The sequence below is a fragment of the Gigantopelta aegis genome, chromosome 15 (genome assembly GCF_016097555.1).
Source record: "Gigantopelta aegis isolate Gae_Host chromosome 15, Gae_host_genome, whole genome shotgun sequence".
Classification (NCBI taxonomy): Eukaryota; Metazoa; Mollusca; class Gastropoda; order Neomphalida; family Peltospiridae; genus Gigantopelta; species Gigantopelta aegis.
In genome coordinates, this window is record NC_054713.1 from 17,556,797 (window position 1) to 17,584,588 (window position 27,792).

The 27,792-nt window shown below is 37.2% G+C and overlaps 1 protein-coding gene across 3 annotated transcripts in view; it reads left to right on the plus strand.

Annotated features, from left to right (window-relative positions):
* The window catches only part of LOC121390578 (genetic suppressor element 1-like), a 70,320-nt gene extending 48,701 nt beyond the window's left edge, over positions 1–21,619 (plus strand). Inside the window, exons 3-13 of one of the 3 annotated variants that reach the window (XM_041522427.1) lie at positions 1,611–1,749; positions 2,564–2,645; positions 4,342–4,498; positions 4,912–4,999; positions 11,980–12,091; positions 13,357–13,392; positions 14,977–15,138; positions 16,729–17,258; positions 17,607–17,782; positions 19,667–19,753; positions 21,278–21,619. In XM_041522427.1, coding sequence (XP_041378361.1) covers positions 1,611–1,749; positions 2,564–2,645; positions 4,342–4,498; positions 4,912–4,999; positions 11,980–12,091; positions 13,357–13,392; positions 14,977–15,138; positions 16,729–17,258; positions 17,607–17,782; positions 19,667–19,753; positions 21,278–21,465 — 1,757 coding nt within the window. In that variant the 3' untranslated portion in view covers positions 21,466–21,619. The remainder of the gene's footprint in view (positions 1–1,610; positions 1,750–2,563; positions 2,646–4,341; positions 4,499–4,911; positions 5,000–11,979; positions 12,092–13,356; positions 13,393–14,976; positions 15,139–16,728; positions 17,259–17,606; positions 17,783–19,666; positions 19,754–21,277) is intronic. The other 2 variants (XM_041522428.1, XM_041522429.1) reach the window with 2 other exon arrangements.
* The last annotated feature ends 6,173 nt before the right edge of the window (positions 21,620–27,792 follow it).

Sequence of the window (27,792 nt, forward strand, 5' to 3'; positions counted from 1 at the left end):
TATATCAAGTTCATGACAGTTTACTCTTCTTTTCACAGAGTTATGGGCCTTGAACTTACGAGATATTAAAATATGTTGGGCCCAGTGGGGGACATGTATTGCTTTAGCTTGTTTTTTCTTTTTAACACAAAAATTAGTGTAACTCTAGAAGTTTCTTTTATTATTATTATTATTATTATTATTATTATTATTATGGATATTTGTTAATTTTAATCTATTTTCAGTTAACTTTATTCGTGTGTCTTGTACTGTATTTGTTTTATTATGGAAGTTCTTGTACTGTGCTTGTTTTATTATGGAGGTTCTTGTACTGTGTTTGTTTTATTATGGAGGTTCTTGTACTGTGTTTGTTTTATTATGGAGGTTCTTGTACTGTATTTGTTTTATTATGGAGGTTCTTGTACTGTGCTTGTTTTATTATGGAGGTTCTTGTACTGTGCTTGTTTTATTATGGAGGTTCTTGTACTGTGCTTGTTTTATTATGGAGGTTCTTGTACTGTGTTTGTTTTATTATGGAGGTTCTTGTACTGTTTGTTTTATTATGGAGGTTCTTGTACTGTGTTTGTTTTATTATGGAGGTTCTTGTACTGTTTGTTTTATTATGGAGGTTCTTGTACTGTGTTTGTTTTATTATGGAGGTTCTTGTACTGTGCTTGTTTTATTATGGAGGTTCTTGTACTGTGTTTGTTTTATTATGGAGGTTCTTGTACTGTGCTTGTTTTATTATGGAGGTTCTTGTACTGTGTTTGTTTTATTATGGAGGTTCTTGTACTGTGCTTGTTTTATTATGGAGGTTCTTGTACTGTGTTTGTTTTATTATGGAGGTTCTTGTACTGTGCTTGTTTTATTATGGAGGTTCTTGTACTCTGCTTGTTTTATTATGGAGGTTCTTGTACTGTGTTTGTTTTATTATGGAGGTTCTTGTACTGTGCTTGTTTTATTACGGAGGTTCTTGTACTGTGCTTGTTTTATTACGGAGGTTCTTGTACTGTGCTTGTTTTATTACGGAGGTTCTTGTACTGTGTTTGTTTTATTACGGAGGTTCTTGTACTGTGTTTGTTTTATTACGGAGGTTCTTGTACTGTGCTTGTTTTATTACGGAGGTTCTTGTACTGTGCTTGTTTTATTATGGAGGTTCTTGTACTGTGCTTGTTTTATTATGGAGTTCCTTGCACTGTGTTTGTTTTATTATGGAGGTTCTTGTACTGTGCTTGTTTTATTATGGAGGTTCTTGTACTGTGTTTTATTATGGAGGTTCTTGTACTGTGCTTGTTTTATTATGGAGGTTCTTGTACTGTGTTTGTTTTATTATGGAGGTTCTTGTACTGTGTTTGTTTTATTATGGAGGTTCTTGTACTGTGTTTGTTTTATTATGGAGGTTGTTGTACTGTGTTTGTTTTATTATGGAGGTTCTTGTACTGTGTTTGTTTTATTATGGTAGTTCTTGTACTGTGTTTTATTATGGTAGTTCTTGTACTGTGTTTGTTTTATTATGGAGGTTGTTGTACTGTGTTTGTTTTATTATGGAGGTTCTTGTACTGTGTTTGTTTTATTATGGAGGTTCTTGTACTGTTTGTTTTATTATGGAGGTTGTTGATTCTGTTTTCCAGTTGATTTTCATTATGGCCTGAACCGGAAGAACCGACGGACGGTGAGAGAAGACATTCCGGTTGCCAAGCTGGTTCAGAGTGAGGAGGAGGCCCGACTGCAGAGAGAACGCATGATGGAGCTGCAAGCTCTACAGGCACAGTCAGTATCAGGGGCCAGTCTACACTTAGGGGGCTGGGGGGGGGGGGGGGGGTATCATGGGAGTTGAGTTATAAGGGGGATCAGGATGTTTGTCAAGACTACAGGCACAGTCAGTATCAGGGGCCGGTCTACTGTTATGGGAGGTATCATGGGAGACGCGTTATGGGGGAGGGAAGAAGGTGTTAGTCAACATTTCCTACAGGCTCAGTCAGTATCAGGGGCCGGTCTACACTTAGGGGAGGTATCATGGGAGACGCGTTATGGGGGTGGGAGGAAGGTGTTAGTCAACACTTCCTATAGGCACAATCAGTATCAGGGGCTGGTCTACACTTAGGGGAGGTATCATGGGAGTCACTATATGGAGGAAGGAGGAGGGTGTTTGTCAAAACTTACTCCAGGCACAGTCAGTATAGGGGCTGGTCTACACTTAGGGGAGGTATCATGGGAGACGCATTATAGTGGAGGGAGGAGGGTGTTAGTCAACACTTCCTACAGGCACAGTCAGTATCAGGAGCCAGTCTTCACTTAGGGGAGGTATCATGGGAGTCACTATATGGAGGAAGGAGGAGGGTGTTTGTCAAAACTTACTACAGACACAGTCAGTATTAGGGGCCGGTCTACTGTTAGGGGAGATATCATGAGGGTCACGTTGTGTGGGAGGGAGGAGGGTGTTTGTCAAGATTTACTACAGGCCCAGTCAGTATTAGGGCCGGTCTACTGTTAGGGGAGGTACATGTATCTGTACTCTGTATATGTATGATTTTCTCATATAAATAGATCATACTATAAAAAAATTTTTTTTAAATTTCTGCAGGGCTGAAGAAGATGCCAAAGTTGCCCATCAGATTCAGAATGAAGTTGCCACAGAGGACGTTGCCAGACAGATGGCTGACGAGGTATGTGGCCACGTTGTTGTCAGTATTAAGACTGTAACATGTAGCAACATTGGGCTATTTCGTGTTCCAGCCCCTGCACCACACCTAGTATATCAAATGCTGTGGTATGTGCTGTCTTGTCTGTGATATGGCACATATAAAAGACGCATTGCTACTAATGGGGAAAAATGTATTGGGTTTTCTCTCTAAGACTATATTTCAAAATTACCAAATGTTTGATATTCAGTAGATGATGATTAATAAATCAATGTGCTCTAGTGGTGTTGTTAAACAAAATAAACTTTAGACTTGTTGGTTAGGGGGCGGGACGTATCCCAGTGGTACAGTGTTCGCTCAGTGCACGGTCGGTGTGGGATCGATCCCCGTCGGTGGGCCCATATGGCTATTTCTCGTTCCAGTCAGTGCACCACGACTGGTATATCAATGGCCGTGGTATGTACTACCCTGTCTGCATATAAAAGATCCCTTGCTGCTAATCGGAAAGAGTAGCCCATGAAGTGGCGACAGCGGGTTTCCTCTCAATATCTGTGTGGTCCATAACCATATGTCTGACGCCATATAACCGTAAATAAAATGTGTTGAGTGCATCGTTAAATAAAACATGTCTGTCTGTCTGTTGGTTAGGATGGAAGTCCATCAAGAATGATTGATTCTGCTACTCAGCCAAATTCTCTACCACTGAGTTGCATACGTCTGATATTCTCTCCTGACGATTTTCCTTTTGACATTTTAGAATCGGCAGTATTCAGAAAGAAAGAAAGAAATGTTTTATTTAACGACACACTCAACACATTTTATTTACGGTTATATGGCGTCAGACATATGGTTAAGGACCACACAGATTTTGAGAGGAAACCCGCTGTCGCCACTGCATGGGCTACTCTTTCCGATTAGCAGCAAGGGATCTTTTATTTGCGCTTCCCACAGGCAGGATAGCACAAACCATGGCCTTTGTTGAACCAGTTATGGATCACTGGTCGGTGCAAGTGGTTTACACCTACCCATTGAGCCTTGCGGAGCACTCACTCAGGGTTTGGAGTCGGTATCTGGATTAAAAATCCCATGCCTCGACTGGGATCCGAACCCAGTACCTACCAGCCTGTAGACCGATGGCCTAACCACTACGCCACCAAGGTCGGGGTTTAAACTAACTTGAACCTAGTGTTAGAAATTTGATAAACTTAGTTTGAAAATATGTCATCAGTTCATGAGATTTATTGTGAATAAATGTGAGATATACTTGTACTTTCTATCAAGGCTGTAGAAAGTAGTAGTAATGTTTTTTAATTTTAAAAAAACCCTAACATATTGCATGGTGTCGTTATTCTTGTGTGCAATATAAAATCACCAAAAACTATTACCGAAGCATAAATGTTTGTTGAGGATGTATCAAGGAAAAACCCTCATCTATTTTTGTTTCAAAGTTATCGGTAGGGGTATAATTTCATGGCTTCCTATATTAAACTGGATAGACTTGCATGTATTATTGGATAAGCAGTAATTTATTTTTTTGTCAGATTTTATTTTAATGATTTTGTTATTGTTGATTACAATTTTATTATTATGATTTTGTCGTTGTTTATTACAATTTTATTATTATTATTTTATTGTTTTGGGGGAGTCTTTTTTTTTAACTTGAAATTACAATTATTGTATTTCTGATTTTGTTGTTTAATGTAATGTTATGTTGTATCAGGAAATAGCGCGCCTACTGCAGGAGAAGGAGAAGAAGAAGTATGAGCGGTACTTGGAGAAGAAGAAGGAGAGACAGCTACAGAAACAGAGAGAGAAACTCGAGAAGGAGCTTGCCCAGCACTCAGAGGATGCGCGACTCGTCATGTCGGGGGAGACAGGTGAAATTAGGACAGATATCGGGGGGGGGGGCAGGGAAGAGGGTGAGGGTGTTTGATAATCTACAGAAACAGATAGAGAAACTCGAGAAGGAGCTTGCCCAGGTCACATTTACATTAACTGCAAGGGCGGATCTGGGTGGGGGAAGGGGAGTTTTCAAAAAAAAAAATTCATACAAAATACTTCTTTCTGAAGATTTTTTGGTCCTCATTTTTCACATATTTTATTAATTTTAAGAGCGCACCTGTGTAATAGATGTCCTAACATATTTTTGTCTTAAAAAAGGCTTTAAACACAACTCGAGTCAAATATGCATGAAATACCCCAAAAATGTACTGTAGGCAAAGGACCATGTCCTGTTGATGCATCAAAATAAAAGTGACTCATTCATTTCATTAAAGTTTGTGTTTTCTAGGCACCGTTGCCCAGGTGACATCGAGCGTGGATAGTTTGAGTTTGGAGCCTGGTGCGGCACAGAACGGTCTGACGAGGTATACCTGCAGGTAGCTGGCTTTTACTAACACTCTTCTTACAGCCAGACTCTAGTGGTGATAGTCCGCTAAATAGCAGGTTTTAGTCCAATTTACCACAACCAGAACTGGTGTAGATAGTCAGCTAAATAACAGGCTTTAGTCCAGTTTATCACAGCCAGACTCCCAGGTTTGATAGTCAGCTAAATAATGGGCTTTAGTCCAGTTTATAACAGCCAGACTCAAGTGTTGATAGTCAGCTAAATAACAGGCTTTAGTCCAGTTTATCACAGCCATACTCCCGGGTTTGATAGTCAGAAAAGTATTAGGTTTATTACAGCCAGACTCTAGTGTAGAAAGTCAGATAAATACTGGGCTTTAGTCCAGTTTATCACAGCCAGACTCTTGTGGTGATAGTCAGCTAAATACCGGGCTTTAGTCTAGTTTATCACAGCCAGACTCTTGTGGTGATAGTCAGCTAAATACCGGGCTTTAGTCCAGTTTATCACAGCCAGACTTTTGGGGTGATAGTCAGCTAAATACCGGGCTTTAGTCCAGTTTATCACAGCCAGTCAGCTAAATACCGGGCTTTAGTCCAGTTTATCACAGCCAGTCAGCTAAATACCGGGCTTTAGTCCAGTTTATCATAGCCAGACTCTTGTGGTGATGGTGATAGTCAGCTAAATACTGGGCTTTAGTCCAGTTTATCACAGCCAGACTCTTGGGGTGATAGTCAGCTAAATACCGGGCTTTAGTCCAGTTTATCACAGCCAGACTCTTGTGGTGATAGTCAGCTAAATACCGGGCTTTAGTCCAGTTTATCACAGCCAGACTCTTGAGGTGATAGTCAGCTAAATACCGGGCTTTAGTCCAGTTTATCACAGCCAGTCAGCTAAATACCAGGCTTTAGTCCAGTTTATCACTGCCAGACTCTTGTGGTGATAGTCAGCTAAAAACCGGGCTTTAGTCCAGTTTATCATAGCCAGACTCTTGTGGTGATAGTCCGCTAAATACCGGGCTTTAATCCAGTTTATCACAGCCAGACTCTTGGGGTGATAGTCAGCTAAATACCGGGCTTTAGTCCAGTTTATCACAGCCAGGCTCTTGTGGTGATAGTCAGCTAAATACCGGGCTTTAGTCCAGTTTATTACAGCCAGACTCTTGGGGTGATAGTCAGCTAAATACCGGGCTTTAGTCCAGTTTATCACAGCCAGTCAGCTAAATACCGGGCTTTAGTCAAGTTTATCACAGCCAGACTCTTGTGGTGATAGTCAGCTAAATACCGGGCTTTAGTCCAGTTTATCACAGCCAGACTCTTGGGGTGATAGTCAGCTAAATACCGGGCTTTCGTCCAGTTTATTACAGCCAGACTCTTGGGGTGATAGTCAGCTAAATACCGGGCTTTAGTCCAGTTTATCACAGCCAGACTCTTGGGGTGATAGTCAGCTAAATACTGGGCTTTAGTCCAGTTTATCACAGCCAGACTCTTGGGGTGATAGTCAGCTAAATACCGTGTTGTTTTGGGGGTTTGGGACTACTTGACAGGTCCGTGCTCCACGCTTGCTGTCAGTTGAGCTATCTTGGTATCACCCGAGCCCGGGGTACACGGATCCTGCAGTGCATGCAGGGTAATCATCCCCCATGTGGGGTCATACACTCGGGAGACACACCCATAATCGCACCTGAGAAGTGGGTGAAACTCGGTGTATGTGGCCGTACACCTTCCCACTGAGCTTAGCAGGGAACTCACTTTGGGTTGGAGCCAGTACTGGTATGGGAAATCCCCCATTGCCTCAGGTGGGATACGAACCCAGTACCTACCAGCCAGAAGTCCGATAGCATACCCACTACACCACCAAGGCCAGTTAAATACCGGGTTTTAGTCCAGTTTATCACAGCCATACTCTTGTGGTGATAGTTAAATTCTGGGTTTTACTAATACTCTTCTCACAGCAAGACGCTAGTGGTGATAAGTCAGCAAATTTACTGAGTTTTAATTACATTTATCACATCTAGACTGCTGTGTTTGATAGTCAGCAAAATAGCCACTCTTCGGTTAGTGTTTGATAGCAAAATCCCTGGGTTTGAATCCAATTTATCATACCCAAATTCTTCAGTTAGTGTTTGATTACAAAATCCCTGGGTTTGAATCCAATTTCTCACAGCCACACTACTTTAGTTAATGTTTGATATTCAGCAAAATTGATGGGTTTTAATCCAGTTTTTCAAAGTAATCCAATTTCTTACAATTAGTTTGTATTATTATAGTCTAGTAACTTATGTCAAAATATACTTGAATTGTTTAAAATTTGAAGAAAAAAAAGCATGAAAATTTGCAAACTGATACAGTTTTTAATTCTTTTTCATTTAAAAGCAGGTCACACATGATCTGATCACAATTGCGGCCGCAATCTTGTTTTTCAAAATGGCCACCATTGAAAACAACAAATTGCCAATATTTTGTCTACCAGAACACATAAATGCTTCATTTAAATGGCTAATCCCATGTTTTCACACCCAAGAAATTCAATACATATGATAACTTCAGTTAATATTTAGTATTAAGTAAAATCCTGGGTTTTAATACAATTAATTTTTAACTAGACTAGCCATATTATGATGGAATTCTTTTAATATTTGGAATCAAGCTGCACTAATATTTGACAGTTTTAATCCAGTTCACTACCGCCAAGCTAGCCTAATATTAAAATTCAGTTAAGTTTATAAGCTTTGAAAAGCATTAATAATGACAGGGCTCTAGATAGCATCAAAGTAGAAGGGATAAATATTGTGCCAAAAATACGGATGCCCAAAATAATCAATCCCAAATTAAGTACAGAAATGCTGACCTCAAAATATTTCTCCTCAAATCCACTGAAATGTTAAGTTTAATTGCATTAAAATAACTTAATTTTTGTTATGCATTTATGAATATTGACAACTTCTCCAGCAGCTGTTAATGACAGTATTAAACTAGGGGCTGGGTGTAGCCCAGTGGTAGAGCGCTCGCTTGATGCACGGTCGGTCTGGGATCGATCCCCATCGATGGACTCATTGGGATATTTTTCATTCCAGCCAGTGCACTACAACTGGTATCTCAAGGGCTGTGGTACATACTACCCTGTCTGTGGGATGGTGCATATAAAAGATCCCTTGCTGCTAATCGAAAAGAGTAGCCTATGAAATGGCGAAAGCGGGTTTTCTCTCTCAATATCTGTGTGGTCCGTAACCATATATCTGATGCCATATAACCGTAAATAAAATGTGTTGAGTTTGTCGTTAAATAAAACATTAAAAGTAAAAGTATTAAACTAAAACAACCGTCTTGTGCTCAGAAAAGACAAAAGTCCAGTTGTGCCCAAATTATTGAGTTCTAAAGTTCTGAATGATGATTCATGTACGTTATCATTTAAATGTCTGTTAAAGGGACATTCCTGAGTTTGCTGCAATTATTAAGATGTTATCCACTAACAGAGACTTTTTAACGATTGTAATTACATTGTAATTAGTGGCTGTATATTAAACATGTTTCTGATCGTTCTAGTATTTGTACTTGGTTAAATTTCATTTTATTTCCTGAAATATGTTTTTGTTTCGTACGTACGAAATTATTTGAAAACAAAATCCAGTTTGGGCTTCTCACAAATATTAAGATGACCAGAAACACATTGAATATACAGACACTGATATTCTAAACAAGAAAATATATTTAATATGTAAGTTTAATCGTAGAAATATTTTATTAGTCGGAAACATCTTACAATGCAGCAGACTCAGAAATGTCCCTTTAACGGGAACGGGAACTCTATTAACGTGCCCATATCCACTAAAGGTTCAGACACGCCTATCACAGATTTAGCGTCTGACTTCGCCAGTGACCAATTCTGGGATGGGAGGGTAAATGTCCAATAATAAACCTTAGACTGGAACCAAGAACAGGACATGTAGCTCTAGGAAGTTAATTGTCTTCTGGCCTAGTGTGTTTTTGGTGGACATGTTTGTTTTAATCCTGATGGTGATGGTGTAGTGGTGTTGTGTAGTGTGGGGTTGTTGCAGTTATTAATATCTTCACTTACTTAGTTTAGTGTCTTTTTCTCATAACATTAGGTTGAAGTCATTACTTTTCTTTGTTTCATGCAGTGAGTACTAAACTCCAATTTATTTGTTTTGCTGTGTTTAACATTTTAAATCTTTAGACTGTTCTTGAACTTGGGCATGCTGTTTGAAGTATAAAATTGTTTAGTACTGATAATATAATTAGTGTTTTGATAATATAGTGATAATTAGTAATGATAATATAATAAGTTTTTTTTTGCTTGTACCTTAACTTTGGTTTGAAAAATTCTCTTAAAACAAATTTACATTGTTTTAACCGTATATATAAGATATGTTGTGATATTTATTTTAATTTTTTTTATTTTTATTTTTTTATTTTTTATTATTCTGAAAAAAAAGAAGACTTATAGCTCAATAAATTATTTTATCATGACTGAAGATAAAGTGCTATACACAATTATTATAATTTTTACGAGAGTACACATTGGTTTATTGTTAAAACCACCTCTCAGCCTTCATGAAAGTACATCAAAAATGTTGATTTATATAGAATATGTTTGATCAACATTCTTTATTTTGAAAATATACAGTAGCATTATTCCCCCACCTCCAGCATCACAATAAATAAAAATATACATAATTGTGAACAAAATCTATGTGCTCCAGTGGTGTTGTTAAACAAAACAAAGTTCAAACTTTAATTGTGAACAGCCTCTAAACTGACAGTAAAACATTTTGTTAGCATTTCAGTTGAGTTATCTCCCTTGAATTGTAATTAATTTGTACCTGACCATACATGAAAGAAGTTGAAGGAAAGAGATTTTGTTGTGCATATATAAAGGATGTGATCACTCTGTGTTGAGAAAACATCCAGTTCTAAATGGTTGTCGCTGCACACCACTAGTATAGTAGTAGAAACAGATAAATGACATGTTACCAGACTAAACATTTAGAGTTTTTGAAATTTATCAGTATATTTTGTCAGAGAGATTACTATGTAAAAAAACTAACTTGTAGCAAGGTGAATATTTTGGTGCCATTGGAAAAAGTATCCTATGTGGTGGCAGCAATTTACATCTCTCATATCAATCTGCTAATGCAAATTTTTTGTAGACTGATTTTGTGTCGATGAAAGAATGTCTGAACCTGTATCTACATGTTGCTTAGAACATTTCAAAACGCTATTTCTTTTTAGTGTCTGATATTTTTTTTATTTTTAATTCAACATGGGTTTTCATGCTTCAGGTTTCCTATGAAGATTACATATATGTGTCAGAATTACTTTAAGTTTGACATCCACTAGCCAACCGGCATAGGTGGTGGTGTGGTTAGGCCATCGGTCTACAGGCTGGTAGGTACTGGGTTCGGATCCCAGTCGAGGCATGGGATTTTTAATCCAGATACCGACTCCGAACCCTGAGTGTGTGCTCCGCAAGGCTCAATGGGTAGGTGTAGCCTAAACCACTTGCACCGACCAGTGATCCATAACTGGTTCAACAAAGGCCATGGTTTGTGCTATCCTGCCTGTGGGAAGCGCAAATAAAAGATCCCTTGCTGGTAATTGGAAAGAGTAGCCCATGTAGTGGCGACAGTGGGTTTCCTCTCTAAAACTGTGCGGTCCTTAACCATATGTCTGACGCCATATAACCGTCAATAAAATGTGTTGAGTGCGTCGTTAAATAAAACATTTCTTTCTTTTTTCCACTAGCCGATGATTAATTAATCAATGTGCTGTAATTTTTCTTCTTTATTCACTTGTGGTTCTTTTCAAATTGATGCCAATATTAGACTATTTAATTTGTGGGCTCTATTTTGGGGGACTGGGCTTCTGTTTGAATAGACTGTTTTGTGACTTACATTAACACACACAAGGCATGGTCCCTCTCTATGTGCTGACCTTGCTGTTATTTGAAAGTTGCGGGGCGGGATTTAACTCAGTCAGGTGAGTGCTCGCTTGAGGTGCTTGCATCGCAGGATCGAACTACCTCGGTGGATCCATTTAGCTGATTGGTTTTTTTCTCGTTCCAACCAGTGCACCACAATTGGACAAAGGCCGTGGTATGTGCTTTCTTCTCGGTGGGAAAGTGCATATAAAAGATCCCTTGCTGCATTAGGAAAAATGTAGCTGGTTTCCTTTGATGACTACGAGACAAAATTACCACATGTTTGACATCCAATAGCCGATGATTAATTAATCAATATGCTCCAATGGTGTCGTTAAAGAAAACTTTTTTTGTAGTTTTTTTTAAAGTTGCAGTTAAACAGTAGATCCTCATCAGGCCAACAGGAGTCAAAATACTGGATTCCCGACCGGTCTTTGCTTGTCAACATCACCATGGGCCTTGAGATATGTTTGCCTGTCATCCCATCGGGCTGACATTTATTCTATGTTTATATTCATACATTAGTTTAATCAAGTTTAGTTTTACAGGTTTTGATTCAGGCCAGCAGAATTTGTAGCTTGCTGTACCTAATATCCGGCAAACATTTCAGCCAATTTCGAACCCTGCGAACAAACATTTTGTTTTTGTTTCGGTTATGTAACTGTTTGTCATAACTGATACACCATTGATGTAAAGTTTACTGAATGATCGTTCCTAGTAACGTCACCTGCATAGCTACCTGTACATTACAAAATCGCTCATTTGACCTCTAGGTCATCATACAGTGTAGCTGAAATAACAGAATTAATAGCTTTTTTTCATAAATGTTTATGGTCTGCAGGATAAAGATAATAACCAGTTAATGATGTAGGATATTGGCTTTATTCTATTCAGGTCAAATGAGAAATTCCATTCGGCAAGCCTTGTGGAATTTCCTGTTCTTACCTTCACAGGATAAAGCTGATATCTGACATCATTAACAGGTTATTCTCGATTAATATGTCCTTCAATGTATTGCCATAAAAATTTGTGTTGGAGAAAATCATTGTTTTACTGTCATCTTATTAACTACAGAGTGACACCTGCGGGCCATATTGAAGATGACGGTGATTTCAGCGACTTTTATACAGTGCCTCCCGATGCAAATGAACATCAGAAAAAAGCTATCCAAGAAGTGCAAGATGGGGTGTGTATTTTCTAATCAGGGCGTCTACAAGTCCAAAATATTGGACTCGAGTATTCGAGGGTCAAACTCGACTCGGAACCGAATACCCGACACTTACACTAGATGATAATGAGACTAAGGAATACAGTAAAATAGCATTATGCATCTTAATTCCAGTGCTGAACATGGATGCCAAATAATGCCATTGTATTGTATTTGGAAACCCATTGATACATTCGGTATTGTGACGGATGGACAGCCAGATTAAAAAATGAAATTATCACATGATCATATTATTATTGTGTAACTTGTATTAAGAGGATTAACCACCTGGCGTGTAACAGAAACACAGCTCATAGCTTTAGTTGTTAACAATTACATACATATTGGTAGCCGAAACAGTGAACATTTAGTTGCCACTGAGTAATTATTTTTTTAAACCCCACACAACTTAAGTAAATTTGATCAGTAACCTGTTATTTTTGCATTATTTTGAGTTTCATTTCTGGAACAAGAGTACTGGCATACTAATATATGCAATACACGCTGATAATTGTTATGACTGTATTTTGTTTGTTTTCCTTCAGACACCACCAAACCACATACTAACCTGGAAAATAATGTGTGCATATATATTTCATGATTGGAGGTTGGTTGCTAACGGCGTGAAATGAATATGCAACCGTTATTTTCCCGGTTTACAGTAGCTACACGGCCTCCACTATAGATTTTGTAACAATTTCCGTAAAACAACCTGGACTGATTTACTAGAAAACAGAAAAATATAGTTTTATACATTTTGTTCATTTGGTCTCTAGTTTGTAACAGAAATAGGTTGCTTGGGATTTTTTGTGTGCATGTATGTATGTATGTGTATTGTTTTTGTGCGGAGGGTGTGTGTGGTAAGGGGTTAATAGCATTGAATATAGTACAGAAAATGCAGACATTGGTTACTTGTATAATTATTATGTAATGATTAAATAATTTTTATTTTGTCCAAAACCATGAACAAATAAACTAATTCTTTTTGTTTTGTTATGTCGTTTAATGTTAAATATCAGAGACTGTCTGTTGTGTATGCTTTGTTTTGCCAGATGTGTGAAAAGGCATAGCCTTTAAGTTAGTAGTAGTGGAAAGTTAAAAGTTGTTATCATATTTGATACTAAATTGTCAAGATTTCCGGAGATACTCTTGAAATTGTATGCATTACCAAAGTCTGTGTTGTTGTTTGTAAACATGTATTTAATTTTTAAATTGTACTAATGTATTGTTTTTAATTGATGCAGGAACTTGCAAAACTCTTACAAGAACAAGAACATAAGGTTTGTATTAAACTTTTCTTTCATTTTGGGGGAATCTATTGATATGGTCACAAATGTATTAACCTGTAAGAATAATATCCTGGACAACCTTGAGCTTTACTAAACGAGCCTTAATTCTTAGGACCGGCCTCGGTGGCGTCATGGTTAGGTCATCGGTCAACAGGTTGGTAGGTACTGGGTTCGGATCCCAGTTGAGGCATGGGATTTTTAATCCAGATACCGACTCCAAACCCTGAGTGAGTGCTACGCAAGGCTCAATGAGTAGGTGTAAAAACCACTTGCACCGACCAGTGATCCATAACTGGTTCAACAAAGGCATGGTTTGTGCTATCCTGCCTGTGGGAAGTGCAAATAAAAGATCCCTTGCTGCCTGTCATAAAAGAGTAGCCTATGTGGCGACAGCGGGTTTCCTCTAAAAACAGTGTCAGAATTACCATATGTTTGACGTCCAATAGCCGATGATAAGGTAAAAAAATCAATGTGCTGTAGTGGCGTCGTTAAATAAAACAAACTTCTTTTTTTTAACTCTTAGGTTATTTATTGCTTCATTTTTTTAATAAGAAAAAACAAGAAAACATTGAATGTAATTTTTTGCTTGTGTGTACATGTATTTGTTGTCTCTCCAGTAGTGAACCACAAATGCATACTGTTTACATAATAAAAATAAATAAACAAATGAGTAGAATGTTTTTTTAAAAGACAGCTGTCCTACAGAAATGTTTATCATAGAAAGCTTCAGACTTTACGTATTAGACAGTGTGAAATATTTTTAACTTACAGTTTTGGGGCGTTTATTTACCGTTAACTTTCAAATTACTAACAATGTTCAGCTAAAAGTATTAATTTTATATTGGCAAATCCAGCAAATTTCGTATCAACCTGGTGTTTGTATTGGCTTAAAATGTTTTTTTTTGATACAAAACAGAAATGGTACATTCTACTGACATAGGGTCGGCAGATTTAATACTTACAGACCTCCACATGAAGGGAGTGATTAATTGGTCTCCTAATTTAGTTTACAGCAGCTATTTAAAAACTACTACATAAATTCACTTGTTAAGGGGAGGTAAAAATTAGTGATGGAGAAGCAAAGAGTGATAGCATCTCTTAAACATCGAGGTCTCAATTTGATATTTTAATATTGTCAATGATCTAAAGCAGAGGTTGACCGCGACAAGTTTCACTTTATGTAATTATAATTCAATTTCTGTTCCATTCGTCATAATTTAACATCATTCCATTGGCCCAGCTGTGGCAAAGCGACTTTAATACTTGACATTTTAATATTATCAGCAATCTAAAGCGGAGGTGGACCACGACAAATTTCACTTTATGTAATTATTCATTTCTGTTGCATTCATTATAATTTAACATCATTCCATTGGTCAAGCCGTGGCAACGCGTCTTTAATAATACTTGATATTTTAATATTGTCAGTGATCTAAAGCGGAGGTTGACCGCGACAAGTTTCACTTTATGTATTTATAATTCAATTTCTGTTCCATTCGTTATAATTTAACATCATCCCCATTGGTCCAGTTGTGACAATGCCACTTTAATACTTGACATTTTTAATATTGTCAGCGATCTAAAGCGGAGGTTGACCGTGACAAGCTGCGTCAGATCGAGGCACAGGATGAGCAGCTGGCTCGGGTCATCCAGGAACAGGAGAAACTCAAACTGAGGAAAGCCAAGCAGAAACGCCAGCAGCTCCGAGAACAGCAGAGACTGCACCAAGAGGCCGGGGTAAGCATTTCACGATGTCAGCATTAACATCATATGAGAAACAGCAGTGATGGCACCAAGAGGCTGGGGTAAGGATTTCACAGGGTCAGCATTTCACGGGGTCAGCATTTCACTGGGTCAGCATTTCACGGTGTCAGCATTTCGCTGTGTCTGCATTTCACTGGGTCAGGATTCACTTTATGTAATTCAGCAATACACACATCATAGGCTACTCTAGGGTTTGTGTCGTCGTTTCACCTGATAACCAGTGGAGAGAACAGCAGAGGCGGCACCGAGAGGCTGGGGTAAGTATTTCATTGAGTCAGGATTCACTGAGTCAGGGTTCACCGTATGTAATTCAGTAATACACACATCATAGGTTTCAAACTAAATTTGGCTACTCTAGGGTTTGTGTTGTCATATGCCAGAATATCATATGAGAAACAGCAGTGATGGCACCAAGAGGCTGGGGTACGCTTTTCACTGTGTCAGGATTCACCATTATGTAATCCAGTGTTGTAGATTATGGTAGCCCTACTCCCATGGCTAGTAATATTGAATGTTGGACTAGTAAATAACTAATATTGTCATGCCCAATGGCTAGTGAAAAAAAGTGGTCAAATGCTGTATTTAAGTCTATTTTGTAAATATGAATATCCTGCTCCCACCCTCACCCCCCCAATCTTAGTGTTTTTAATCTCTATCTCCCTCTTTAGGGAGCATCCGATTATTACTATTAGTAAAATTGTATTAAGTAAAGTAGGGCTAGTGAATTTGTAAGCGTGGCTAGTAAATTTTTAAAATCACTGATCCCATGGCTAGTGAATTTTGTAAAAATTCTAGAATCCCTGCAGTAATACACACATCATAGGTTTCAAACTAAATTTGGCTATTCTCGGGTTTGTGTTGTCATACACCAGAACAGCATATATGTGAATTCAAGTTGAATAATATTCTCTTTGAAGGGTTTTTGCCAGTGTACTATGGGTAAAATTAATCCGATTCTGAAATGTTGCTAATTAATGGATATACATGTATGACCTGTGTGATACATATGCATATGTACAAAATAGTAAGTGAACTGCTATTTAAAGTGTGGTGAAGTGTATCAAATACAATTACTGCTAATTTCCAAAACATTTGGAGGCCAGATCCACCTGGTAAGGGCACTTGCATGTATGGTCTGTTTAATATTTTTTAAATTAAATTATTGATTTTATTTTTTGGCCACAAAGCCTGTGGATCCGACTGTTTGGCTAATTGAAAGATCAGTTTTGAATTTGGCTAATGATTTTGTCACCAAATTCACCATATTGTTTAAGCATTGCATAGTATTTAAATACAGTGGAACCCCTCTAAACCGGACACCCTTGTGACCAATAAAAATGTCCGGTATTAAGAGGGATCTGGTTTAGAGAGGTTAAGCTCTGTACTGGGTTTTTTAAAAGGGACTCTGTAAAACGTCCGGTTTTGAGGGAATTCCAGTTCACAGAGGGTCCGGTCTTGAGAGGTTTCACTATAATTAACCAAGTAGATGACAATTATTTTTTTAATACTTCTTGACGTTTGAAAAAAAAGAAGTGAACATTTATGTTTCTTTGAAAATTTCAGCTTAAACCATCTCAGACTCTTGACAACGACCGTGCCTTGATCCCTTCCCCAGACCCTCCGGCTGGTGTGCCTGACGGGCACCTCTACCGCCGTAACAGCTACACCAGATCCATATCAAACAGCACCCGGCCCGTCCAAGCGGAACCGCCTCCCCGACAGTCCTCCGTATCCCGGCAACAGTCCGAGCCTGTACAGGCGGCCCCTCCAGCTCTTCCAGCCCGCGACCCTCCGTCGTACCAGGACTACAAGCAGAGGCAGATGATCCAGGCGTCACGGCGAGAGCACGCGAGCAACGGTGGCCTTCCGACCAATGAAGTTAACAATGTGGAGCGTTGGCTGGCCGAGTCACCGTCACCTCCGTTGCACTCACTTTCAGCGACGTCATCTCCATCGCACGGTCATGTCCCACCACCGTATGGGCGAGCTGTGTTGGATCAGAACAGGAGGGGAAGGGGAGGGGTGTCCGAGGAGGGTATGCCTCCTTCGCCGTCACCGCCAGGCAGTTACCATAGTAACGAAAATCTTAGTGGGTGAGTTTTAAGGCCTTTTTTTTTTTTTATGCTTGTAAAGCGATCCATGACATGATACTGAACAAAAAATTCTATTTTTATTATTTATCTAATTTAATCAACAAAATATATTACTTCCAACTACTGTGAAACCCCTGTAAACTGGACACACACAGGACCAAGTAAAAAGTCTGGTTTTAAGGGGTATTCAGTTTAGAAAGGTTCTCTTCTGTAGTAATCTTTAAAAAGGGACTGGAAAATGTGCTATTTTGTGGGAATTCTGGTTTGCAGAGGGTTCGGTTTAGAGGGGTTTTACTGTATTATTTTGTCAAACTATTTCTTAATTTATTTTTTTATTTATTGTTACAGATCATTCAGTCCTGAAGTTTCAAGTCGTAGCAGTCATTCGGCCAGTAATCCTGGGTTTAACATCGCCGCGGCGATAGATCCCACATACCGACGGCGCCAACACGAGATTGAACAAACCGACCAGACAGAAGTCAAACACCAGATACCTTTTTCCAGATCACTTCCAAGCGCTGACGGTAAACAAGTTCTTTCTTTTTTAATTGTCAGCTGATTTACTTTCGTATTTTTAAAATTCACAATCACTAACACTTCCAAGCACTGATGGTAAACAAGTTCTTTCTTTTTTAATTGTCAGCTGATTTACTTTTGTATTTTTAAAATTCACAATCACTAACACTTAAAGGGACATTCCAAGTTTTAACAGAAATATAAGACTAAACATTTTAGTGTGTGGTTTAATTCAGAAGACAAATGAATTTTACTTCTTTTTTTTTCTTTCTGGTATTAAACATACATGTAGATCTTTAAATAGATTAACCTAGCATATTAATCATTTTAATTGTGTTCACTGAATAAATGTTTAATGACATATTAATGATACTAATAAAAATAATGTGTCACTGCATATAACAGATGCAGGGTTTCTGCCAGAGGGTAAAACGGGTATGGCGCCATACCCAAATTTTTATGCATATTTTATTGTTTTATTTTAACTTTTTGACAAAATTAATTACTATTATCAATGCTGTATGATTATCTTAATGCTAACCCTAAACCTTGAGGACAGGTAATGTATCTATAAAGTATAACAAAGAAAACACTCCCAAGTTTTTTCCATTTTCTTTCTGCCCCCGGTTGACTGTGGTTGCATTCAATTCCACAGCGCCGTACCCAAAATTTTCTTTCTGGCAGAAATACTGCAGATGTTATATTTTGTGACTGCAATTAACAGCTAGATGTTGTTGTTTTTGGAACCACTGTTAACAACTGAAATAATTTCTTATTTTGCCACACTTTTTATATAATATTATTTAGTATTTTTGATGTTGGAGGAAGTGAGGCTCTTATTAACCACAACTGTTGCTTACACCTTTCACATTATTTCCAGCACTTGCATTTGTCTTGACACTACACGTATTCCATATATTTTAATACTAAGATAAAATTCATGTGCTTGTCACTCAAAATGTTGTTACCATGGATGCTGTCTGTAAAGGCCACTGATTGGCTGTACTAAATGGGGTCATTACAGGTCATGCTGGTGGGAGTGGAGATGGGTACTTCATAATCAGTAATGATTTCCAGCTTTCTGTCATTTTAAAACTTGCGGTTTGAAAAGGTTGGGAATAATGGACAACAGCATAATATTTATTCAGTCATTCATTTACCTACATGTAGCTCCAATGACTTTACTTTATCAGTAGTTGTCCTTTATTCAGAGGGAGTCAATTGAATGCTTGCTTGAAGTGCTTGCATCGCAGGATCAAACTACCTCGGTGGATCCATTCAGCTGATTGGGTTTTTCTCATTCCAACCAGTGCACCACAACTGGACAAAGGCTGTGATATGTGCTTTCCTGTCTGTGGGAAAGTGCATATAAAAGATCCCTTGCTGCATTAGAAAAAATGTAGCGGGTTTCCTCTAATGACTACGAGTCAGAATTACCAAATGTTTGACATCCAATAGCCGATGATTAATTAATCAATGTGCTCCAGTGGTGTCGTTAAACAAAACAAAAACTTGTTCAGAGGGAATAATATAATTGGGCACTTTAAGCAATGAATGAAATTCTAATTTCAAAAAGGTTCTTCTTGCACAGTGTGCCCAATATAGCAGATTAAAATACACTGTAAATAATATAATGTGGTGGATGAAATTTTAATTTTATATGCTTATTTTAATTTTCTATTATTTATTGATTTGTTTCTTATCTAATTATTATTATTTATTTTTTTTGGAGGGGGTTACATTTTTTGTTATTATTTATTTTTAAATGATTTTTTTGGGGGAAAGGGTTACACCTTTTACTAATTTAAACCATTTGTTTCGTACTTTTTTACTAATCCATTTGTATTGAACTAATCGATGTTGCACGTGTTGTACTTACTCTGTGTATATAGACACCGAGCTAGAGTGGGACCCGGGAGTGCGGGGCAGTCTGCGACGTCCACACGGGCACTGGAACCCCTCCGCCGGAAACTACCAAGGTAGATGAACCGATGCATGCTGGGAATCAAAATGCTTTTTTTGTTTGATTTATAGTATTAAGGCGAAGTACCCGATGTAAATGCCTCGTACAAGAATAGCGAATTCCCTAACAACTAATGAACATTTCTTTTAATCGTAATGTTTGTCTTGTCTCGGCTTTTCTCGTGGCTATTTTTGTAGAAGGCACTCGTATAGTGTGGTGTCGCCTTTAGTAAACACTGAAAAATAGGTGTTATCTGATGCCAGCTATTTTTAAGATTTATTCTGGTTTTAAGCAGTTTTTTACTTGTTTGTTTTTTAAAGAAAATTATATCAAATGTATAAGTTTATTTATTTATGAACACAACAACATTGCTAAAATCCCTATTATATCTCCAATCATCGTGAAGACTGAAGTTCATAATAGTTATCTCCCCTGCCTGATGGAGATGACCATCTTACTTTCAAAACAGTGGTTTTAACATTTGTGTTAATCTTGGAAAGTATTAATAATGATGAAAATTAGAAACCATTATTTTTTTAGTTTTTTAGTTATTTTGTTTATTTTTTATCTATTATTTCTTTATTTAATATTTAATTTACTTCTTTATTTTACTTGTTTGTTTGTTTGCTTGTTTGTTTGTTTACATTATCCCCTCACCAACTTGCTAGAGCGGTGACATCATATTTCTATTTTAATGATAGTGTCCACTCTAACGATTTCATTTCTTGTTCGATTTTCATGCAGCTTCTTTTATGTGTGTGTTTGACCTGTCTGCACCAAAGGTCAAGTTCACTATTACTAAAAATAGAAATGACAACATTACCACTCAGGACATATTGAACGAGATCATGTTTCTCCTCTGAGTCAAAGGTCAAGGCCACTGTTACCAAAAATATATATTACAAAGTCGCTGCTCTACCAACATACAGTAATAGGATGAAATTTAACATTCAGTAATAGGATGATGCAATCGCAACAGGATTTACAGCATTTCCGATATCTTGTTTATTTATTTGTGCAATGTATACAGGGTTCGAAACTCGCCAAAAAATATGGTGGCCCAAAAAATTAATAATGCATGTTGGCAAATTATGGTAAGTGAACCACGAGCAAGATTTTTATGTGGAATACAAATATTAATAGTGGCTCTTATGTTGTAGCTCTAAAGAAGATAATATTATTTCGCCGACTAACACCATTATTTTTTTAATATTTAAGTGACCCAAACAGGACATCGGTCGCGTTTGGCGGCCTGGCCACAGGCCGTTTCGAGCTCTGTGTATACTTATTTATTTATTTATTTATTTATTAATTTACTATACAGTAATAAGATGCTACAATTGCAAGGGACTTGCAGCATCACTGATGTCTTGTTTATTTATTTGTATAGTTATAATATTTATTTATTTATTTACTTTATTTTAGAATTAATGGTTTTCCTTTGTTTACTTATTTACTTACTTATTCCTTTATCATTTACTTATTTTACTTATGTGTATGCATTCATTCATTAATACATCATTATTTTGTGTTTTTTTAGAAATTGTGCCCGACAACATGGGAACATCTAGCAGCCATGACAGTGACTCTCTAGCTGACGGGCAGCCAGTTTTGAACCAGTGGCAGCCAGTACAGGGACAGAAGAGATCAACGCTCGACAAGTCCCGCAAAACGAAGAAACCACTGGTTGTGAAGAAGGATTCCAAAGGAAGTTGCAAGCAGCAGTAGCAGAAGTACTGCCCTGTGATAGACTGTTTTAAATGTCGACCAGGCCTGGTGCTTATGAAACGTTTAGAGTCTAGACTTAGGACTCTAGAGTCTGAGACAGTAATGCCATGACAACGCCATACAAATTGTATGTGTGTGATGTCATTAGAGATTGAGTCTGGACTCTAAAAGTTTTATAAGCACTGGCCCTGGCCTGGTGCTTAGAAAACATTTAGAGTCTGGACTCGAGAGAGAGTCTGAGACACTATTGCCATGACAACGCCATACAAATTGTATGTGTGTGACATCATTAAAGATTGAGTCTGGACTCTTAAAAAGTTTTATAAGCATGGGCCCAGATAAAAGCAATATGAATGTGAAAATACTAACTGTATTTTTACATATGATGTGTTCGTATTGGTCTTTATAATGTTGCAAGTTTAGTTTTGTTTGGTGCTTCTTCTTCCTTTTTCGAACAAATATTCTTGCCACATTATATCTGCCAATATTTGTCTTGCCAGAATGATTAAAACCAATTTGATACAGAGGGAACATTTTGTTCAGTATCGTGTCGCGATTCGCTATGCAAGTTTTAGAGATTGCTACACAATTCTGAAACATATATTAAACAGTAGTTGCTAATCAATTTTCAGTTGACTAGAAATATCGCTAATCATGATTTTGAAAACAAAATGTTTTTTGATACATAACTATATATTTTTTTACACTTTCTGTAGTTTTTTTAAACCAAAGATCTGACGGTAGGGTATTCAGATGTTATTTAATAGATTATTCACAGCAAGTAACTTCATAGTTAGTTGATGTTTTTGTCCCAAACCTGTCTTATAAATATTGTTTGCCAAGTAAAAATAATGCTCATTAAAAAATCTAGTTGTAGAAAACATTTTTGTTTTGGTGCCTCAACCAAGTGGGTGCTAAGGTTTATGCTCTTCCTTTCTGTATTGCATTTTTGTTTAAACTCATATCTACTATTCCGTACTTTTGTAAACCTCAAAAGAGATCACCATAAAACTGGTGTAATACATTTTAGGCAACATATTTAAAACACAATTGAAAATTATGGTTCAGTGTCACCTTCAGCCAGTGACAATGTTCCTTATACATTTGTATCTAGTCTAAACCAGTGTTCAAGATTAAACCTTTTGGGCAGTATCTCAGTTGGATACTAACATTTCAAAACCTGGTATCCTACCTGAGAATTTAGTATCCCACTTAAATGAAATTCATAAATAACATCGTAACAAACTTGGACGACACTGTTGTCGTTCCCAGTCTATTGCTACACCGCAATCAAAATCGTGGAATTTGTGAAATTCGCAATCAGACAGAATCTGCAAAAAGGTTTGCTGCATCTATTTTTGCGTAATACTGACATAAATTAATATTTAGCAGTAATCTATATAAGTGTTTCTGACATTACTAATGATAAAGCTACCTGTATCAATTTTCTGTGGAATCAATATCTCAAATAAAATTTGAAGGGAGGAAACTTCCAACAAAAACAATAGCAACTTAGCGGTTCCCAGTCTATTGCTATGCCGCTATTTTTTCCGGTGTAGCATTAGACTGGGTACAAGATGGGGGAAATATTATTACGGCATAGCATTAGACTGGGTATGAGCTCGAAAATACTGTTACTTAACTTCGCCAGTAAATGATGACTTGCATTGTTTCAACGAAAAATAAAAACGCAGGATTAAAAATCTAACAACATTATATGGTATACCGGTGGGATACTGGATTCTTGAAGTCTGGTATCCAAAATTAAATTCTGGTATCCCCGGGATATCAGAATACCGTTAATCTCGAACACTGTAAACTACCATGTAATATCTTCAAGATAGATAAAAAAATATTAAGCAGCAAATGATAGTCATTATAAAGCAATGTAAGAGGTACACAGCGAATCTTATCTGAATATTGTTTCTTTGTTATTGGATAAAACATTGTTGCAATACGTTTCTATGCAAAATAACTTAGGTTACTTACAGTTACTGTAGTAAGAGAATATCTTTTAAGTGACACAGATTCATTCTCTGGTGTTGTGGATGATAGGCGTACAGGCTTCCATTTTTGTAGGGGGGTTGGGGCAGATTGTTTTTTTGCCCAGAATTAAACAAAAATGCCTCCATCTGAAAAGCAACATTTATTTTGCACCAGCTTTACTGCCAAAATGGCTATATAGGGTTGTAAACGAATCACTGTACATTCTTTCATGGATTACAACTAATATTGTGGGTAGGAAGATGGAAATAAATAGTGAAAAGGTTTCAGGCAAGCTAATTTTTACCAGAATTAGAGGATTTGCTCCAACTCGGAGGAGGGGGGGGGGGGGAGGAGGGGAGGCAGTTACCCCCCTGCCTCGTATGCTTAGGTTGTGGATTTCCAATGAAATTGTGTAATTTCATACTCCAGTTAATGCCTTTGTCAAAGTGCTAATGGAACATAGATATGGAATAGTAATGGGGACTTTACTGTTGGTTGAATTTTTTTTTTTTAATTCCCCCATTCTCCAAATTCTCTGACCAGTCTCTTAAGTGAAAATCTTGCATTTTATTTAATTAAAATTCATCCATTAAGTGATGTCAGAAGTTCTTAATATATGTAGCTGCTATATATTTTGCATCTGCATTGAGTCGACAACTTTCTGAATACTGGATAGAAATGTTCAGGGTTTTTTTTACTGATAGAAAGTTCCACCAGGTGGCTGGAACGAGAAATAGCCCAATGGGCCCACCGATGGGGATCGATCCCAAACTGACCGTGCATCAAATGAGCACTTTACCACTGGGCTACGTCCCAGCCAGTAGTTGTTCCTCGGATTCTCCAACAAAAAAAACAAAAAACAAAAATACGTATATATTTATCTGTCGCACAATTTAGGGGGAGCCCGGACCCCTGAGGCCCCCCCCCCTAACATCAGCCACTGTAACCAGTTGCATGTAACTTAACATTAGTCATGGACTAGTCATTTGCTTGTACTTACGTTTTCACCCATATAGGTGTAAAACATATTTTAATTCTGTCCATCATAAATATTTGACAGTCAGACATTTTGTATGGGATTACTTTGATGTTTTTGTAAGTTAATATCATCATATGATGGCAATAATATTATTAACCTGTTGGTATATCTATTCTGCAATGAGTTATAGCCCTTTGGGTTTTATTTCTTTTTTTTTTTTTTTTGGGGTTTTTTACTTTTGAGATCTGATATTCATGATAGAGTTATCCTCTCTTGGAACAAAATATAGATGGACTCAAGGATAAAACACAGAACTTTTTGATGTGAGCAAACCCGAACTTTTGAAAAGAACATTTCAGTGGGTTTTTTAATATTTTATGTTATATACTCATTACACTTGTATGGTAGTAATATGGTATGTGTAATAATTTACTTGTCACACAGTGTATTATACTTGTCAATAAGACTTGCCTGTTTTCTATTGTAATATCTGGTGGCTCTGTGTAATAATGTGTGTATTTATACATATACAAACACATGTCCAGTGTGTATGCATAATAATACTCGGTAGGAAAGAAGTCGCTACATAGGGCTGATCCAGAATTAATCACTGGGAGAGGGAGGGGAGGAGGAGGGCACATGACATTTTTTATCTCACCTCTCAACTTAGAACCTCAAAATATAGTATAGAACATTATGTGTTAAATTTTAACGTTAAAGTTTTGTGTTTAAATCAGTTTCTCGTAAATTGTAAGTCCTAGTTCAATGAAACTTGGTTTATAGTTGCACCTATGGGAATTAATGACAGTTCATGTGAAAAGAATTAAAAATTAATTAATTAAACATTTTTAATTAAAATAATTTTGAGTTAAAGTTTAACATTAATGTTTCACATTAAAATCAGTTTCTCACAAATTGTAAGTCCTAGTTCAATGAAACTTGGTTTATAGTTGCACCTATGGGTATTAATGACAGTTCATGTGAAAAGAATTAAAAATTAATTAATTAAACATTTTTAATAAAATAATTTTGAGTTAAAATTTAACATTAAAGTTTTGCCTTTAAATCAGTTTCTCATTAACAGTAAGTCCTAGGTTAATGAAACTTGGTTTATAGTTGAAGGATACAGTTTATAGGATGTTCATCACAGTACACCGAATTGTTTTATTATATGTAAGATATTTAATTCCATGGAATTCTGATTATAAACCACCACCTGCAAAATAAAAATGTTATTAAATCATGCATGTGGGTAAACAAATTTGGCAGACCCAGTCATAAAATATTGTCTGCAGTGCATCCCCACCCTCCCCACCCTGTGGTTAGTTCTAGAACAGCCCTTATTGCAGACTTAACTGAAATTAGATCTTACTGACCAGTCCAACTTGAAGATTACCATCAATAGCTCTCATCAAAGCCACTATTATCCTTTATCCACCGATGACCTTTCATTCAGTTTGATCGCATGTCATTCAGTTTGATCGCATGTCATTCAGTTTGATCGCATGTCATTCAGTTTGATCGCATGTGACAAGATGGTGCGAATAATCGCATAATGAGAACACACCTAAACATACCGTTATTTTGACACTTGGTCAAGAGAGAAAGACAGACAGACAGACAGACAAACACAAACAGGGAAAGTGAGAGAGAATAAGAAAAACCTACTGCCATCTCATGGGCTACACTAAACAAAAAGCAGCATGGGATCTTTATGTACTCATATGTACTTTTTTTAGACAGGACAGTACATACCATAGCATTTGTTGTACCAGTTGTAGTACACCTGATGGGACAGGGGAAAACCCCAGTGCCTATCTATGGCAATGTGATTCACACCTCAGGCGAACACTCAACCACTGGACTACATCTCGTCACCTGAATACAGGCCTTCGTATTTCACAGTAATGATCGGTTCGGGTTACGTGGCAATAAAATCACAGAATCAAAATTTTGTTTCCCACGATTATTATATTGAGTACAACTCTTCAATAAAAATAATAAAACAGTTTCCGAAGGGTTCCCATGATCACAAGGCACAGAAACGAAAAAGTGTTTCCTATGAAGGTTGAAATCCTATGGCCTGTGAATATAAAATGGTGTCAGCCCGGATAAACTAATGAACGTTTGTCAGAGTGGGGCAGGATTTAGCTCAGTCGGTTGAGTGCTTGCTTGAGGTGCTTGCACCGCAGGATCGAATCACCTCAGTGGATCCGTTCAACTGACTGGGTTTTTTCTCGTTCCAACCAGTGCACCACAACTGGTCAAAGGCCATAGTATGTGCTTTCCTGTCTGTGGGAAAGTGCATAAAAATTATCCCTTGCTGCATTAAGAAAATGTAGCGGGTTTCGTCTATTGACTACAAGTCAGAATTAAGAAATGTTTGACATCCAATAGCCGATGATTAATATATCAATGTGCTCTAGTGGTGTCGTTAAACAAAACAAACTTATTTGTCAGAGGTGGCGATCGGGATGGTCGTGCTTGAGCCTTCATTGGATATAGGCACCTTAATAGAGTTTTAGTTAGCTGGATGAACTAATGGTGTTGGTGTCCTCCAAGTTGTAACAGACCGTGAGATTTCAGTTCAGTTGGGACTGTTCTAATTAATCGATGATGCTATATATTTTAACCAGCTGTTTCTAAGTGCTATTGATTTAGCACCTACTATGCAAGGTTGCGGTTCTTTCTGTACATATACCAGTATACAAATTTAATCATGTTTTTTTCTACTACTATTATAGACATGCGGATGATGTTTTTTTCTTAATATTGCTAATTATTTATTTTTCCGTAAAGGTTAAATGTTATGTTTGTTACCATGTATGATGTATTGTCAGACATATTTATCAAGAGATTTTCTAAGTTGGCTGGTACTCAACACATAATGGGAAGAAAAAAACCTGAGTCTGTACAAAATGTATTTGTCCCCCATTTGTGACTTGTTAATTAATTACACTGTTAATGGTTTGTTATGTCTTGTTAATATTGTTTTGTTATATAATTATATATATATAGTCATCCTTAAAAACTGCTGTTTTCTGTGACCCAACTCACTATATATAACAGTTACCTCAATTTTTACTTCAGTCATAATACATTCATTCATTCTTTTCTTTAGTTTTCCTTTCTTCGAATTTGGCTTGCATGCTGTGCATAATGTGAATCCATACTTAACACTTGACTTTTTCACTTTCCAGTAATTAAAGGGACAGAACCTAGTTTTTAAACACTTAAGGCATAATTTTCACCTAGACTCTAGATTCAACCCATAGCAATGGACACTAATTTACAAACCTGTAACAAATTTGGATACAACAGAGTGAAACAAGTATTTGTGACGTTGAAAAATCCTTAAAAAT